At 34.8% G+C, this 16,688-nt stretch overlaps 1 protein-coding gene across 1 annotated transcript; it reads left to right on the top strand.

Moving 5' to 3' along the window:
* The first annotated feature begins 2,018 nt into the window (after window positions 1-2,018).
* LOC129220968 (uncharacterized) lies at window positions 2,019-15,433 on the top strand. The gene is given in 5 exon segments (XM_054855403.1): window positions 2,019-3,300; window positions 3,303-3,614; window positions 6,127-6,254; window positions 14,429-14,523; window positions 15,253-15,433. Coding segments are annotated over 5 exon segments (1,998 nt in total).
* The last annotated feature ends 1,255 nt before the right edge of the window (window positions 15,434-16,688 follow it).

The raw sequence follows: 16,688 nt of genomic DNA, 5'->3' as shown, positions 1-16,688 counted from the left end.
ACGAGTCAATTTAGAGCTACTTTCGACCCCTCATTTCTCAAAAACTATTGCGTCTACATGCTTGGAATTTTGTCTGTCCAACAGTTATGCATAGAAGACCTATAATCCTAAATTTTATCAATATACCTCTTTAGTTATTAAGATCTGAAAAGTCATTTTTTATACTGACTGAGTCACTCATTGAAATGTCTCACTTCCAAGTGTTTCACAAATTTGGCATTTAGAAAGATTTTCACGCGCAAATAAAAGAAAAAATTTAAAAATTTAAAAAAAAAATCAATATGGCCCAAAAACTACGGTATTTTTCATGAGCATTACGGCGTGATCACTTTACGGCATGATTTCAATATGTTCGCTAAATAAATCAAAACCATACTGCTTGTCAAAATTATCCAAAAAAGGTTGTTGAAGTTTAAAATTAAGTGTTTAATTTTTAAACAAACGAGGCTTTAAACTATACTTGAAGTTCCATTAAAATGAAAAAAAAATCTATCAAATAAATAATTTCGAAAATCTCTAGCTTGAATTCGCCTCTTTGCAAAGATTTAAGAAATCAGTCATAGTGCTAAAATTTATTTTTAAGCTATATTTTAATGCCTATATAAAGAATAAAATAATAGTTTAAAAAACTAAAAAAACACGCTTTCGTAGCAAAATGAACTAAAAAGTGAAAAATAATCTTTGGATGATAGTAGTTGACCAATCACTTAATTTTAATGTATTACAAAAAAGCGTGGGGTGCTGTCTATTTACATTTTTGCTTGGATAACAAATGGAAGAAATTCAAGACAACTGATAAGAAGCCAACCCCCCCCCCCCACGCTTTTTTGTATTACATTAAAATTAAGTTGATTGGTCAACTACTATCATCCAAAGATTATTTTTCACTTTTTAGTTCATTTTGCTACGAAAGCGTTTTTTTTTTAGTTTTTTTAAACTATTATTTTATTTTTCTGGTTTTTGTTGGAGAATTATCAGGCGACGAAATTATTATGAGTGCGAGGTAATATCTTAAAGTTAAGACAAGGGCACCCCGATGGGAAGCTACTGTGAGTCATCGATGTATGTTTGCGGAAATCATATTTATATTACTTTGAAAATTTGAGATGCATTTTAATAAAAGTTTTGTTCAACAATGGTCTGATTAGCAATGAATTTCCAATTGAAGGCTCACCTAAATTTTTGCATGAAATTAGTTAAAAACAATTTTATTTCATGTTCTAATTACCGTGGAACATTGGAACAAATTTAGTCTGATGCAGAAAAATTAAAGGTTTTTGTAGATATTTTGAAATAATTTTTGCGAGCATTTTTTAACGTATTTTTTAAAATTTTTCCTTTTTCACATTGTTGGATTTATGCCAAAATATTGATTAATATTGGAGAAAACTAACAATTAAAAGAGTTAATTAATTAATTTGATTATAGAATATTGCATTGTCATCGGGTCTGAGGTCGCGTGTCAAATTTCAAAAGAATCCAATCGCAGGAAGTGGGCGAAATTTGAGCTGCAAGATTCCGTTACAAGATACATACATACATACATACATACATACATACATACATAAATACATACATACATACAGGTGAAGCTAATAAAAGCGTGTTAATAAAAAAGAAAATATTCGAAAAAGTAAATCTTTTGTATTGCTTAGAAAAAAAAAATCTTCTGTTAGAAATATATGGTCAGAAATTTTTGCACTTTGCTTATACCGCACATTTTCAAAAGTCCCGTTCCTCAGTATTGCATATCTGTATCAACGCCTGCATGTATTACACATCAGAGTTTTACAGGAAGCTATGAAAGGTATGTTTTTAAAAACTGGATTAAAGGCATCAGTATTGCTGGAAAATCAAAAGCTTCTCCTTATCGCAAACTATGATACTGCCGTAATTAAGGACTTTCTTTCACAGACACTCTTAAATACGTGAAATACGGTAACTCTCATTCAGGTTTTGGTCAAACCAGGCAGGGCCTCCCTCAGGGCTCGGTTTTGAGTCCTGTCCTTTTTAACATCATGGTAAATGACCTTTTGAGTTTTATTAAAAATAGTGTTCCAGAGACTGAGTCGCTGTTGTATGCTGATGATCTTGTTATCAGGTCCACTGGCTCTGACATTTCTATGTTGGAGAAAACACTAAATTTGGCTTTAGAGGCTCTGACAACCTGGACCCTGGACAATGAGTTCAAAGTAAACCCGGAAAAGACAAATTTCGAACTGTTTACACTTAGTATCAAAACGTTTACTGTTGACCTGGTGTACAAAAGCAGTGCATTAACTCGAACTGATTGTGCTACCTACCTAGGCATAACTCTTGATACCAGACTAACTTGGAATAAGTACATTGAACAAGTGACTGACAGAGTGGTGGACCGCCTTTGCCTATTGAAACGTCTTGCTGGAATAAAGTGGGGTTCTTCTCAAAGTGTTCTTTCATCCACCTTTACATCTTACATTAAGCCTGTATTGGATTATGGCTCAGATGTCCTTATTACTGCCTCTGATAGCACACTTTCAAAACTCGAGCTCGTTCAAAATAAAGCAACCACTGGTGCTGCGGTGTCCACCCCTATTACTGCTATGCAGCTACAGACAAAAATTTTTAATTTAACTGACAGACGAATTAAGGCTTCCCTTTCTCTCGCTGAAAGATTATTGAGAAAAGAGCATTTCTGGTATGATTACATTCTTCCGCATACTAGACTAAAATCTCAACATTCTTTTCTTTTTGAGTGCCAAAGACTTGCAGAGGCCTTTGAGGTATCCAACTCCAGACTTGGCATCTATAGACCATCTTCTTATACTGGCCTTCTGAGATATGCTGCAGCTAGGTTTGATCTGGTACAGCCTGTCAAGAAATCAGATTCTCATCACACTGAGATGTACTCCATTGCTTTGGCCACAATACACGAGAGGTACCCTGATCAGGATTGGTTTAGGGTTTATACTGACGGATCGGCCACTCCTTCAGCTGGTAGAGCAGGTGCCGGTGCCTACTCCAAACATTTTAGTCTTCAAGAGCTTCTCGACACTTGGGCGGATAACTTCGATGGAGAAATGAACGCAATTTTTATGGCCATCAGATCTATTGGAGAACCAGCTGAACAAAATGTTGTTCTCTTTGTTGATTCTCAGGCTGCAATTCAGACCATTACTGATTACAATCTATATCCTTCAGAACTTGAGCTTGAGTCTAAAAAATCCATTGACTCTCTTTTGCGTTCCGGAAGAGAGGTTGTCTTCCAGTGGATCCCAGGCCATTGTGGCATCTATGGAAATGAACGAGCGGACATCTTGGCTAAGAAGCTGCCTCTCTGCATCCACCTTCTCGCCCGGTTCCAATTAGAAACGCTAAGCGACTTCTCGCAGGCAAAATCCAACATGCTACAGTCTCTGCAGTGAGGAACAAAGCTGACGGAAAGCCCTGGGCTTGCCTTCTGGATGATGAACAGCGTACGCGCCTTCCTCTCCTTCCCAGAGCCCTGGGAGTTGCTTTTTTCCGAACCATTACTGGACATGACTATCTACAGGCCCATTTACATAAAATCAACCTGGCAGATTCACCTCTCTGTGTGCTCTGTGAGGGGACTTCTCCAATGACAGGGGAGCATCTTTACACTGTAACAAATTTCGGAAACGTTTCTGGATATATCGGAAACGTTTCCGAAATAGTAGGAATCCTTCATCCAATAGCGAACTCCTCAATATTCAGAAAGCTTTTTGTTATTTCAAGATATCTAGAAGCGGAAGTGATGACGCAACGCTTCAAACCTATTTCATCCTTCCAACACAGGCGCCAATGAGTCGGAAATAACGAGAACTTCTTTTTTTGTTATCTATGGTTGTTGCAGTCAGCAACTGTTTAGCATTGGATTGCTTGTTATTTCATGTCTAGAGAGTAGTAAAATCTGTCGAAACTAATTTTACGCCTTTGCATTTTGGACTGCCCTTGATTTTTTAGACGATGTACGCAGCTATTAAGTTAGTTAATAACCATTTGCTTCTTTACAATTTCCAATGCGACCATAATTAGATATATATTGTGTGCTCAAGCGTGAATAGTTTCAACACCCGTGTTTATACTTAATGAAACGAAACCCTTTGGATTACTTATTCAGTTGTAATGGAGGTACTTAGATTTTCTTCCGCTCATGTTCACTTGTAAGTATTAATGAATATTTTAAAACATGTTGTTATATACATTTATAGTTTTGTTGATTTGCATTTGATGAGGCTCCAATTGTAACTGTTTTTGGGTTTATCGAATTAATTTAAAGTTATCCTACATACCTATGTGCGCGGTGTACTATTTGTTGTAACCAACTGAAACTGATTAATTACGTAAAAGAAGTAAGATTTATATTTCAGAAGCAATCACAGAAAAGTTATTTCGAAATACTTGGATGTACATACATTTTGGTTCAAAAAGAAAAAAAAATCAATTGTTTAATTCATTAGAAATATGGTAATGCAAATATTTTCCAGTATTGTAATATGCTTCACAAAAAATGTGCCGGTATAATTTATCTTTTTTTATTATAATTTATTCATTCATTTAAAAATATTTATACCATTAGAAAATGACCATGTTATCTATTAGTAAGAACATAGTTATGAAATTAATTCATCTGCTTATTCATTTTGTTAAATGTGGTTAACAATAAAAAAAATTCCTTGACATTAGTTTCGAAAATAACATTTCCTTCGTGGATATACTAGTTTAATGTAGGACAGTCAGGAGAAATGAGTCAGTGGCAAAAATGGAACAGCTGCATTTACATGATGAAATAAAAAGTAATATTATTTCATGTCATCGTTTTAAAAGTGATCAGTTTTTAAATACTATGTTAGTAATATGCAATGCTCATATGGTGAGAAGACGAGGGGCGTTCACCACGCAGACTGTGCCATTGACATTTTCAAGGAGTTGCTTTTTTTAAGGTGGGGGGCGCTTTATATCCTTTTATGGGTGCACCATCACTCTTATGGTGTGGGGGGGGGGGAACTCTCGTATATATGAAATGGAATAATCATGTAATAGAGTTCAATGTTTTAATAAATAAAATATATAATGCATTTTGCGCACACTCTAAACCAGTAACCTATTTTGATTAAGTATCCATATTTGTGATAAACTGGAAAAGGGCAAGAACAGAGGAATAAACCCGAATGGTTCCAGCGGGGGGACTTTGGTGTCATATTTAAATTCATCAATTTCTCTGTTGATACTTTTCGGTACACTTTGTTCGTCAAAGAAATTGACTTGACGTGAACGAATTTCGGAACGCAAAGTGTAGGTAAGTTCTGTCAAATTTTATCCGAAAATAAAAGCTATCAAGTTTGATACAAGATATGTTTTTAAGTTCTGCATTAAAAATACAATATGTTGATAATTTTGTCTTGAAAATATTGAGAGAAAAACTGAAGTTGAATATTGTTTAACAAACAATCCCACTTTTGAGAAAGTACTCCCCTTCCCTCCCCCGACGATTTTGTGATTATGAATGAAACTACTATATTATTTCATAAATTTTCAAAAATTTATAGCTGTGCATATGTTATGCTGTTAACCATGCTATTTGTCATTAGAAATTCAGAAAAAAAAAATCCACGAATGATTCTAAAATTGCTTGTTTCATTGCTCTTAGATATGATAGAATTGAAACTGATATGGCATGCAATACTATTAAAAAAGAATTATTTTTTAGAAAAAATCACGGAAAAAGGATTCCGAAATTCTCAGAAACGTTTTTGAAAATTGTTTGGAGAATTCCGAAATACTCGGAAACGTTTTCGAAACTTTCATAAACCACAGCTGCATAGAATACTCAGAAATATTACTGGAAATTACGGAAAGAGGATTCCGAAATACTCAGAAACGTTTCTGAAAATTACAGAAAGAGGATTCCAAAATACTCAGAAACATTTCTGGAAATTATAGAAAGAGGATTCCGAAATATTCAGACACGTTTCTGGACATTACAGAAAGAGGATTCCGAAATACTCAGACATGTTTCCGGACATTACAGAAAGAGAATTCCGAAATACTCAGAAACGTTTTTGAAAATTTCATGAACCGCAGCTGCACGATATACTCAGAAACGTTTCCGAATTTTTTTTACAGTGTATAGTTGCTCCTCTCTTCATGATATTCATAATTGTGATGACTTCCAGGCCCTAACACCCTTTGAAGCCACTTCATTGTTATACTGGACAGCAAGACGCCTTATGTTTGAAAGAACGATGGTGGGCGTAATTAAAAAAAATATATATATATATATATATACTGCCGTGGGAATCTAAAGTCAATTTTCTTCCATTCCCAGGCTGTGGAGTCGGGGATGTTAGTAAATATACCGATTCCGACTCCGGACTTTATTTTTATTAACACGCTTTTATTAGCTTTACCTGTATGTATGTATGTATCTTGTAATGGAATATTGCAGCTCAAATTTCGCTCACTTCCTGCGATCGGATTCTTTTGAAATTTGGCACGCGACCTCAGACCCGATGACAATGCAATATTCTATAATCAAATTAATTAATTAACTCCTTTAATTGTGAGTTTCCTCCAATTTTAATCAATATTTTGGCATAAATCCAACAATGTTAAAAAGGAAAAATTTTAAAAAATACATTAAAAAATACTCGCAAAAATTATTTAAAAATATCTACAAAAACCTTTAATTTTTCTGCAACAGACAAAATTTGTTCCAATGTTCCAAGGTAATTAGAACATGAAATATAACTGTTTTTAACTAATTTCATGCCAAAATTGAGGTGAGCCTTCAATTGGAAATTTATTGCGGATGAGACCATTGTTGAACAAAACTTTTATTCAAATGCATCTCAAATTTTCAAAGTAATATAAATATGATTTCCGCAAACATACATCGATGACTCACAGTAGCTTCCCATCGGGGTGCCCTTGTCTTAACTTAGAGATATTACCTCGCACTCGTTTCATAAATAATTTCGTCAATTAAGTCCCAATCTGATTCAAATTTTCATACACAGCACAAAAAAAAAAACAACTTTGCCTGATAATTCTCTAACAAAAGACTAAAAAACAGAAAAATAAAATAATAGTTTAAAAAACTAAAAAAAACACGCTTTCGTAGCAAAATGAACTAAAAAGTGAAAAATAATCTTTGGATGATAGTAGTTGACCAATCACTTAATTTTAATGGAATACAAAAAAGCGTGGGGGGGGGGGTTGACTTCTTATCAGTTGTCTTGAATTTCTTCCATTTAATGTCCAAGCAAAAATGTAGACAGCACCCCACGCTTTTTTGTATTACATTAAAATTAAGTGATTGGTAAACTACTATCATCCAAAGATTATTTTTCACTTTTTAGTTCATTTTGCTACGAAAGCGTGTTTTTTTTAGTTTTTTAAACTATTATTTTATTTCCTCTAATTTTTACTTACTCTCCTTACATAAAAAAAAAAACAAAAACAAAAAACAAAAAAACGACTACAAACTGTAGAAAGTTAAAATCTAATTTGACATTTTCCTTTTTTTTTTTTTTTGCATTTTTTTTTTTATTTATTGTTCTTTAGTTTTATTGTACAAGCTTGCTTATTTAATTTCTACTAAAATAAAAGTTCGAAAAAAAGTCTAACCCTAAATTTTCCAATTTTTACTTTCTTCTATATCTAATATATAGAAGAAAGTATTGGATTCGTGCAAATTTTCGAATTTCGAATTTTGACGGATTCGAACGTTTTGAGGTGTGCTGAGTCCATTTCGACTATTTTTGGAAAATGTCTGTCTGTCTCTGTGTGTGTATGTGTGTGTGTGTCACGTCTGTGTGTGACCAGTTTTTTGTGGCCGCTCTACAGCAAAAACTACCGCATGAAATCGAACGAAATTTGGTACACATATGTGTCCGTATGTGAACTTGTGCCCATTGGTTTTTGGCGCGAATTCCTCCAAGGGGGGTGGAGCAATGGGACGTTTTTTGAGTTACGCGTGATTGCTATTCCTCAGGAAGTAACTGGCGGAATCAAACAAAATTTGGTCCATATGTTGCCAGTAACAGGAACAAGTGCTGGTTCAATTTTGGTGTCAATAACTCAAACGGGGGTTGAGCTATAGAACGTTTTTTGTCGTCAATTGTGACTGCTGTATCTCAAGAAATAATGAACGGAATGAAAGAAAAATTTATCGGCAAGTAGCCCTTAGTGGGTATAAGAGCTGATTTTATTTTGGTGTCAACAGCTAAAAAGGGGGGAGCGCAATCGCCCATTCCTTTTTTTCCATTGTGAGTGCCCTATCTCAAGAAGTAATGCTACGTTCTGGTTGAAATTTGGAATATATGTGAATCGATATGTAAACAGGCTTTGGTTCAATTTTGACACCAATCGCTCCAAGGTGTTTTTTTTTCCGAAGAAAAATAACTTTATTAATACAACAAAAAGAAAGATAAGTCGTAATAGATTGTCGTCTGCGTATTTCTCGTGATTTTAATTGTATGGAAATGACCGGAAATATTATCTCAATGATTTAAAATTTTTAACTGTTGCCATCTTATGTTTGTTAAAAAATAAAATATTTGTAATTAATTCAAGAAAGGCTTTTAAAATAACTTTCAATTTTCGCTCTTGGCTTTGCTTTTGCAATAATTCAGACATTGGGATGGTCGTCAAGTTTTTGCATGTGTAATTTTGTTTTTGTTGAGAATATTGCTTCCTCGTCAAGCATGGGGAGGGATCAGAAAAAAAAAGAAAAATATAGAAGAAAGTTTCGTGATGGCCACAATATACTAGTTAATATTGAATTCAAAACGCGCTTGCTCAAATGTCTCGAAAACTCATTTCTGCAGATACTGCCCTTTACCTGCTATCAACAGTACAGACATTATAACAATACAAGGGGCTGTGTGTTGATTTCTCGACCAGTAAGTAAATCAGTGCTCGATAAATCCTTTTTGCAGACTGCGTAGACAAATTAATTCCCAACTCAAAAGATGAAAGATTACGATTTCTCTTTTCCTATGCAAATCAGGAGGCAACCCCAAAAGCATTTTCTAACTGCATTTCTAAATACTTAAAATGTAAAAGAATCTAAAGCATTTGCAGTCTCTATAGGAAGTTTTGTGCAGCAGTTGATATGTTTATTAAAACGGAATTTTTCTTCAAAAATTGGGCGGTACTCAAAAAATGTCCCGTGCGTAACGCTAAGTTTTTTATTTTTCCCAGCTAACCAAAGCCTTCAAAAAACAATGCTGTCGGGGAATAATACATACTGTAATATACTATCAAAGCATAACAGTTTAACCGATATTTAATTAATAGTTAGTTGAATAAAATAAAAACTTAGCGTTACTCACGGGATGCTTTCTCGAGAACCGCCCTATTAGTTCGGCAAGTTTCGCATAGAAGTATATTTTTCCTTTCTTCCTCACTAAGTAATCCACACAAGACCCTTCTGTAATTTATTCATGCCAATACTTATCATATCTTAATATATAAAAATCTTCTGTGCGGACGTTTGTCACCATAAGGCTTTTAAACGGCTGGACCGAATTTGATCAAATTTTTTGTGTGTAATTAAATTATGGCGAGCATGGTTTCGAAGCGCGATGAATCGAATCGGAAACGTTTTTGTTAATTAATTAATTAGTTTAAACATTGGATGGTTATATCTCTGAATGATTAATATTTCATTTTAACCACCTATTGTGGAGCGAGAACTGAAATAAATATTTTACCCGTTGCCAGATTACAATAAGAAAGCCAGCTCTGCTTTATGTAATGAAATTTCCTACTGTGATTTGTCAATTGAGAATAGATAAAACGTAGAGAGAGAGAGAGAGAGTGAAGCCTACATTTATCTCTCTTGAAAGCAACGAGTTTAACTCGACGTTAAATCCCGGTTATCACAAATTTGCCATTTCAACTGCGCTTGCGCACGGACTTTGCTGATTTCAAAAATCTTGCTAAAATTAATTACTAACATTTTTAATTTGGTAATAAATATGAGATAGCAACAGATAAAAATTAGAAATCACAAAGTTTTCTCTGATTTAGTTTCTGGCCTCGGTAAAGATTGAATTTTGCGTCTTAATTATTAATGGATTCGGTGTCTGATTTGTCTGTCCTTTTTCAGGACCAAATTTTTAACCTCAGAAGAGCGTACTAGAATTGCAGCATCACTTCTAATACAAAGTCGAACCCTCAACCTAAACAAAAATGTATAATACTAAGTTGTTTACTCCTAACGTAAAATATCTGTAAAAGGCGGATTTCTGTACTAATATTCCAATCATTTTTGAAGTACACAACGTGTTTTACATTTATGTTAAATAAAAATTGAAGTGTCATTTTTCTCTTAAGATTATCAGTTATTCATATCCGTAGTTTCATACAAAATATCACGAAATCGCTGTGAAAATATTCTAATCGCATTCGTTAATTTGGTGGGACTCTCGCTCAGCCTGAATATAAACAAGCAACACGAATTCTTAAAACAGAACGCCCAAAAAGCTAAATCTGTGCGCAAGCGCAGTTGAAATGGCAAATTTGTGATAATCGGGATTTAACGTATAGTACGAGTTTAGGCCCCGTGATATATTTTAAAGTTAAATTGGAAGGTTCACACAAAACGTGTGTTTTGTCGTCGTAGTTGAACCATGTGACTGGATCGGTTCTTTAGGTTTTAATAACCAAATGATCAGAAAATACCGAACCTCGCAACATTTGTTTCTCGGCTCAAATCCATCTGAGTTTTGGCACCAATGTCAAGAAGACTTTAAGGATTATCTAACTAATCAGTACATTATTAAAGGAAAAGATGATGGAATTTAAAGACGAAACCGATTTCATTTTGGTCCACATAAATTACAACAGGGTAGTTCTGTACACAAAAGATCAGTGCAGTGGAGGATCTTTATCTTTGGTGGAAAGAACAAATGAGGCAATATATGAAGTTTAAAAAGTTTTCGTTCAAAAGATCGGGCCGCTAATCGGTCGGAGTTGGCTTCGCTCACTGATCGGCTGGATTACAGTAACGTGGTGGCTTGGCGACTTTGGCTATAAACAATAGAGTTGCGTGTTTATTTGTTTACATTTAAAAGCTACTGTTAGTGTAATTTATGGTATTTTTGGTTATTTGGCGAAATATTTCAAATTTCAAAGAATTGTTTTTCGTTTTTAAAGAGTTTTTTTGTCATTTTAGTTGAAGAATGTGTTTATTTTACATCGGGAGGGGGGGGGGAATGAGTAATTATTCAGAGAACTGTTTTTACCTTTATAGTTTTTCTAAACGATATCCTTTCGATTGTTTTATTCTTTTTCATATGGGAGATGTTGCAGCGGGATTTCCCGTTTGTTCTAGATGGGTAGTTAGTTTTTTACACTTAATATCTGAGGACGCTTTTTATCCTTTGAGTATGGCTGAAGGAACAAACCATCAAGTACAGAGAAAAAATAGATAATAAAATAACTGCTCAGTGGGCATTAGATAAATCAAGTTGTAATAAATATACACATTCTGACATAAAAGCAGCTTAAAACTTTTTTTTTTTGCTAATTTTTTTTAACAGAACGGTTCAAACACTTGATTGTTTATTGAATTTTTTTAACTTTTCAATTTACAAAGTTTGAACAGAACAACGTCTGCCGGGTCCTCTAGTACGAGGTGCGGCTAGAAAGAAACCGAACTAGCACAGGTGAAACAATAAAACGAATGCAATAAGGCTGAAAGTCGCCTGGCCTGTCACTTGACTCTTGCTCCGCCTACTGCTCGAGTTTCATCTGCCTCCTGCACTCAGTCTGCCCGTAGCGTCTGTTCTAAGTAGTTGACGTTTTGTCTGTGCGTCGGAAAAATGTTGAGTGTACAGAAAGAACAGCGTGTTAACATCAAATTTCTTTTCAAACTTGGAAAATCTGCAAGTGAAACGTTTGTAATGTTGCAACAAGTTTACGGCGATGATTGTTTATCGCGAACACAAGTGTTTGAGTGGTTTAAACGATTTAAAGATGGCCGCGAAGACACAAGTGATGACGCTCGCACTGGCAGACCATTGTCAGCAAAAACTGATGCAAACATTGAAAAAATCGGTAAATTTGTTCGAGAAGATCGCCGTTTAACAATCAGAAGAATGTCTGAGTTGACAGGAATTGACAAGGAAAGTGTTAGGCAGATTCTTCATGAAAGTTTCAACATGAATAAAGTGTGTGCAAAAATGGTTCCAAAGTGTCTCACAATTGAACAGAAGGAACGCCGAAGAATGATTTGTTCTGACATCCTAGGCCCCCTGTGATTTTTTTCTTTTCCCTAAAGTCAAGTCAGCTTTGAAAGGAACTAGATTTGAGAGTGTTGAAGCAGTAAAAGAAAAAGCGACGGAAGTAATGTATGGACTTACCGAAAATGATCTGCAGCATTGCTATGAACAGTGGAAAATTCGTATGGAGCGGTGTATAGACCGAGGAGGAGAGTACATTGAAGGAGGTAACATCAAATTGTAAATAATGGAAAATAAAAATTTTTTATAGCATCAGTTCGGTTTTTTTTCTAGCCACACCTCGTATATCTATATATTTTTTATTTTAACAATTTAAAATAGTGTCTCATTTATCACCACCAGTGACCCATTCAGCCCCAAAGGCAGAGATAAATAAGACAAATAGGCTTAATCAGTATTTTAAGTGTTGCTCATTACAGGTATTTTTGAGCAATCACGATTGCTTATTGCTTTCATTTGACTGTTTTTTTGGCGTCCTATCATTTTATTTTCCCACCGCCACCCTCCGCACCATCACCGTCGACCGGCTCCTCACGATGCTGCTCCTCTAGCGAAAACCGTCTCCAGGTTGCATCCATATCCTTACACACACGCGCATACATACACAACTACACACACACATACACACACGCATACATACAGACACCTACACATACACGCAACTACCCACACATTCATGCCTGCACACAGATACAAACACACATGCCTACACATACACACTCATACACATACCCCTACACACAAACACACATATCCCCCCACACACACAAACACACACGCCTAGATACACACACACACACTCGTGATTGCGAAAAACATAATTTGAATTCAAGATGACAAAACTCAAATTATTATTTTTTTTTTACCTCCGAATGTGCATGTACTTACGAACTTAAACAGCGTAATCTGAAAGAAACGAACTTTTTCGTGATAGAATAAAATAAACCTGGTAATACGTTTTAAAATAAATATTTATTCAAAATAGAATCCAGTTATCTCGATACAACGTTAACTGTCAATCAGTTTGTCCACAGAATATTTTAATTCAGTTTTGAGAATGCTTTTTAGCGTACGTACATTTGTTCGTGCGTATGTACGCATAAATCGCGCATACCTCAAAAACAGCCTGTCGCAAAAGGTTGAGCTTTTGGTATAAGATAGATAGAGCACGATCTGGTTATGCAGCACCCCTTTCGGTTGCGTCCGATTGTTTCAAAAAGAGGGGTGCAAACGGATTTTTTTTTTTTTTTTCGTAGTTAATTTCAATGCACATTAAAATAATGTCACAAATTGGCGACTATGTGGTAAAGTAACGCCAAGTATTTTTCGCTAACTTGGCGACATACTGCTAAGTTGGTGAAAAATTAGGTAAATGATATATTGAATCAGGAGCAAGTGTGGGAAAATTAGCGATATTTATTAAAACATTTCGAAAAACACAAATTGTAAATGTATTTTCTGCATTAGTTCACGATGAACAAATAGTTTAATCACATAAAATATTTATGAAATATTCCTTAGAAAATTCCTTTATAGAAAAATTACATTTAGGAAATATCACTTTTAATGTGCGAGCATGAATACGCCACTCTATTTTTATAAGGAAATTAAAACATCAATTTAATTTAATTGGCGTACGAGGAAGTAGCGTTGGTCCACAATATATTTTTCTGTTATTTTGAAATTTATAAAAACTTGCAGTTCTTCGGCTAAAATTATCTCCTAGAAATCATCTGAATACTCCGCTAATTACAGTAATAATGAAATTTATCTTTCATTGTTTTAAAAATATATGCCTATATTGAATTTCAAGGAGCTTTTATCCCACGTGATCAAAATCTGAAATACGGATTTTTCTTTTTCAAAAAATCAAGAAAATGCTTTATTTTTGAACTGAAGGGCGGACACTAACACTTGTTAAAGTTTTTTTTAATCTTCCGAAAAATATGCAAGTAGTACATAATATAAAATTTTAAGATAAGGTCTTCGGGCTAACGTTTAATATTATTTTTTTCTTTTTTTCAAAATTAAACATGAAAATTAGAAACAAATAGAAAAATATTATTTGGGGAGGGGGGAGGTAAACGTCAACGTTTTTGCTGAATAAATGACATTCTTATTTCATGAACATTTTTGATAGATGTATACATGTATCAACATTTTTATATTTTCAGATAATGCACTACTTCAAAGCTGCTTTGATTTCGGCCGGGCTTCTTGCCGGGACGGCCGCGGTTGCATACCTCTACAAGAGATGGAAGCAAAACTGGTACGTATCTTTCTATCTCACCATTAAAAGCGAAAAAGCTGTCCTAACATTTTACAAATACTTCTTTTTTTCTTTTACTTAAAAGCAGATGTGGAATACATTTCCCCACCCCACTTTTTTTTAGTCTTATTATTAGACACAAATGAGCTCAGAAAAAGGATATTCTTTTTGCTCATTAAAAGTTTAAGGAACTGCCCTTTTGTGCCAAAACAATTTAGTTTAACATTTTGAAGTTTTCCTAAATGCAATGGCTCGGAGAAATTTTTCTTAAGTGTTGCGGGAAGGGAAGAACGATAACAATTCGTAGTCCATACAAGTAGGAGTATTAACATACTAGCTTTGATAATGTGACTTAAAAACAAGGGTTTTAAAGAGAGAGAGTTAAATCTCTCCCCTCCCTCCCTCCCTCCCACTGCGTCACCCTACCTTTGTATTTTGCTATTATATTCACACTTTACTTGAAAATGCTTCAGAATGTAGCTTAATTTATTCGCCGCAAAACTTTTAAAATGCTGATGTGAAACTAAACAATTATTTGGCATCACGTGCCATGAGAATTAGAAACCCTTCGTATGCCCTGATTATTATTAACAGCAGAAAAACGCTAAATCAAGATTCTAAGCACGAAAACTATGTTAGGACGAAATTTATAGCCTTCATACTAATTATCAATTTCATTTTTTTAAATTTATTTATGGCAATTCATTTATGTTATAAATTTCATTGCAGTGATGATGATACACAGGAACCATTTGATATTCGCAACAACTATGATAGTGCTAGAATCATGAATGAAGATTATCTTCTTGTTCCGCTTGTAGAAATGCGGTCAAGTGAACAAATGGTGCAAAGTATGCGCACCACATTGAATAATTTTCGAGCAAGACTAGACCCAAATGAAAATCTTTAACTGAGTAACAAGTCGACCCTACATTTGCTATTCTGAATTCTGTTTAAATTCAAGTAGGCGATGAGACTAAATTTGAGGACTCTTTTGAAGAACTTGTTTTTTACTGCGAATTTGAACTACACTTTGTTAGAAATATTTTTAAATAAAACCACAACTCTGCCTGAAGCAAATTTTAATGACATAAAAAGACTTTTATCATGAAAGTGATGCATCTTCCTCAAGAGGAACGGTTCTTCTTCTGCGGCGCCTCACCTGTCGTCAGCCAAAAAATTTTCGTCTGCCAAAGAGTCGACTATTCTGCGACTTTCGGATCCGGAGATTGACGTTCACAATGACTTACAAACAAAGATACGCATCTCCTTTTGGCTCTCTTCCCTCCTTCTCTAGCCAGAAAGGAGTCAGCGCTTCAACGATTTCTTCAAGAACAACTTCGGCCTGGATCGTCCTGCGGCACCGGATAACTCCCAGAGAACATTATGCCTTGAACGATGGATTTTAAATGAGGATCAGCATCTCCTTTTGGCTCTCTTGCCTCCTTCTCTAGCCAGAAAGGAGTCAGAGCTTCAGTGACTTCCTAGAAAAACTTCAACCTGGATCATCTGCGACCCCCAGATAACTCACAGATTCTATCTTATCTTGAACGATGGATTTTAAATGAAGATCAGCATCTCCTTTTGGCTCTCTTGCCTCCTTCTCCAGCCAGGAAGAAGTCAGCAATTCATTGATTTTTCCAAGAACATCTTCAGCTTGGATCGTCTGCGACACCAAGATCACTTACAGATTCCAGATTGCTATCACCGATGGACTATAAATGAAGATCCGTATCTCCTTTTGGCTATCTTGCCTCCTTCTCTAGTCAGGAAGGAGTCAGCGCTTCATCTATTTTCCGAACACATCTTTAAATTAGATCGTCTGTGACCCCAAGATCAAAATACTGCTTGCGTCTTCATCACAAGACGTCCGTTGTTTTTCGGGGAACTTGCCTGTTTGTTTCCGTTAACTAAAGACTGACAAGAGAGACACTGCTAAAAGTCTGAGCGCTGTCTGGAAAGCGCATTTTTCTTTATATTACACAGAAATAATTTTGAAATAGCAACATTAGTGATAGAATTTTTTGTATTTTTCAATAATAAAAGTTTTTTTTAAAACATTCTCTGTAGTTCTAATTTCTTTTTTAATTTTTAATACGTATAGAGCAGTTATTAGTTTTCATGTATTACAAGTGGTTATCTTCAAATGATAAACTAAGCAGCCG

Source organism: Uloborus diversus, chromosome 4, assembly GCF_026930045.1.
Source record: "Uloborus diversus isolate 005 chromosome 4, Udiv.v.3.1, whole genome shotgun sequence".
In the NCBI taxonomy this organism is placed as follows: Eukaryota; Metazoa; Arthropoda; class Arachnida; order Araneae; family Uloboridae; genus Uloborus; species Uloborus diversus.
The sequence above is the reverse complement of the archived record's forward strand: the minus strand, read 5'-3'. Positions and strand labels throughout refer to the sequence as shown.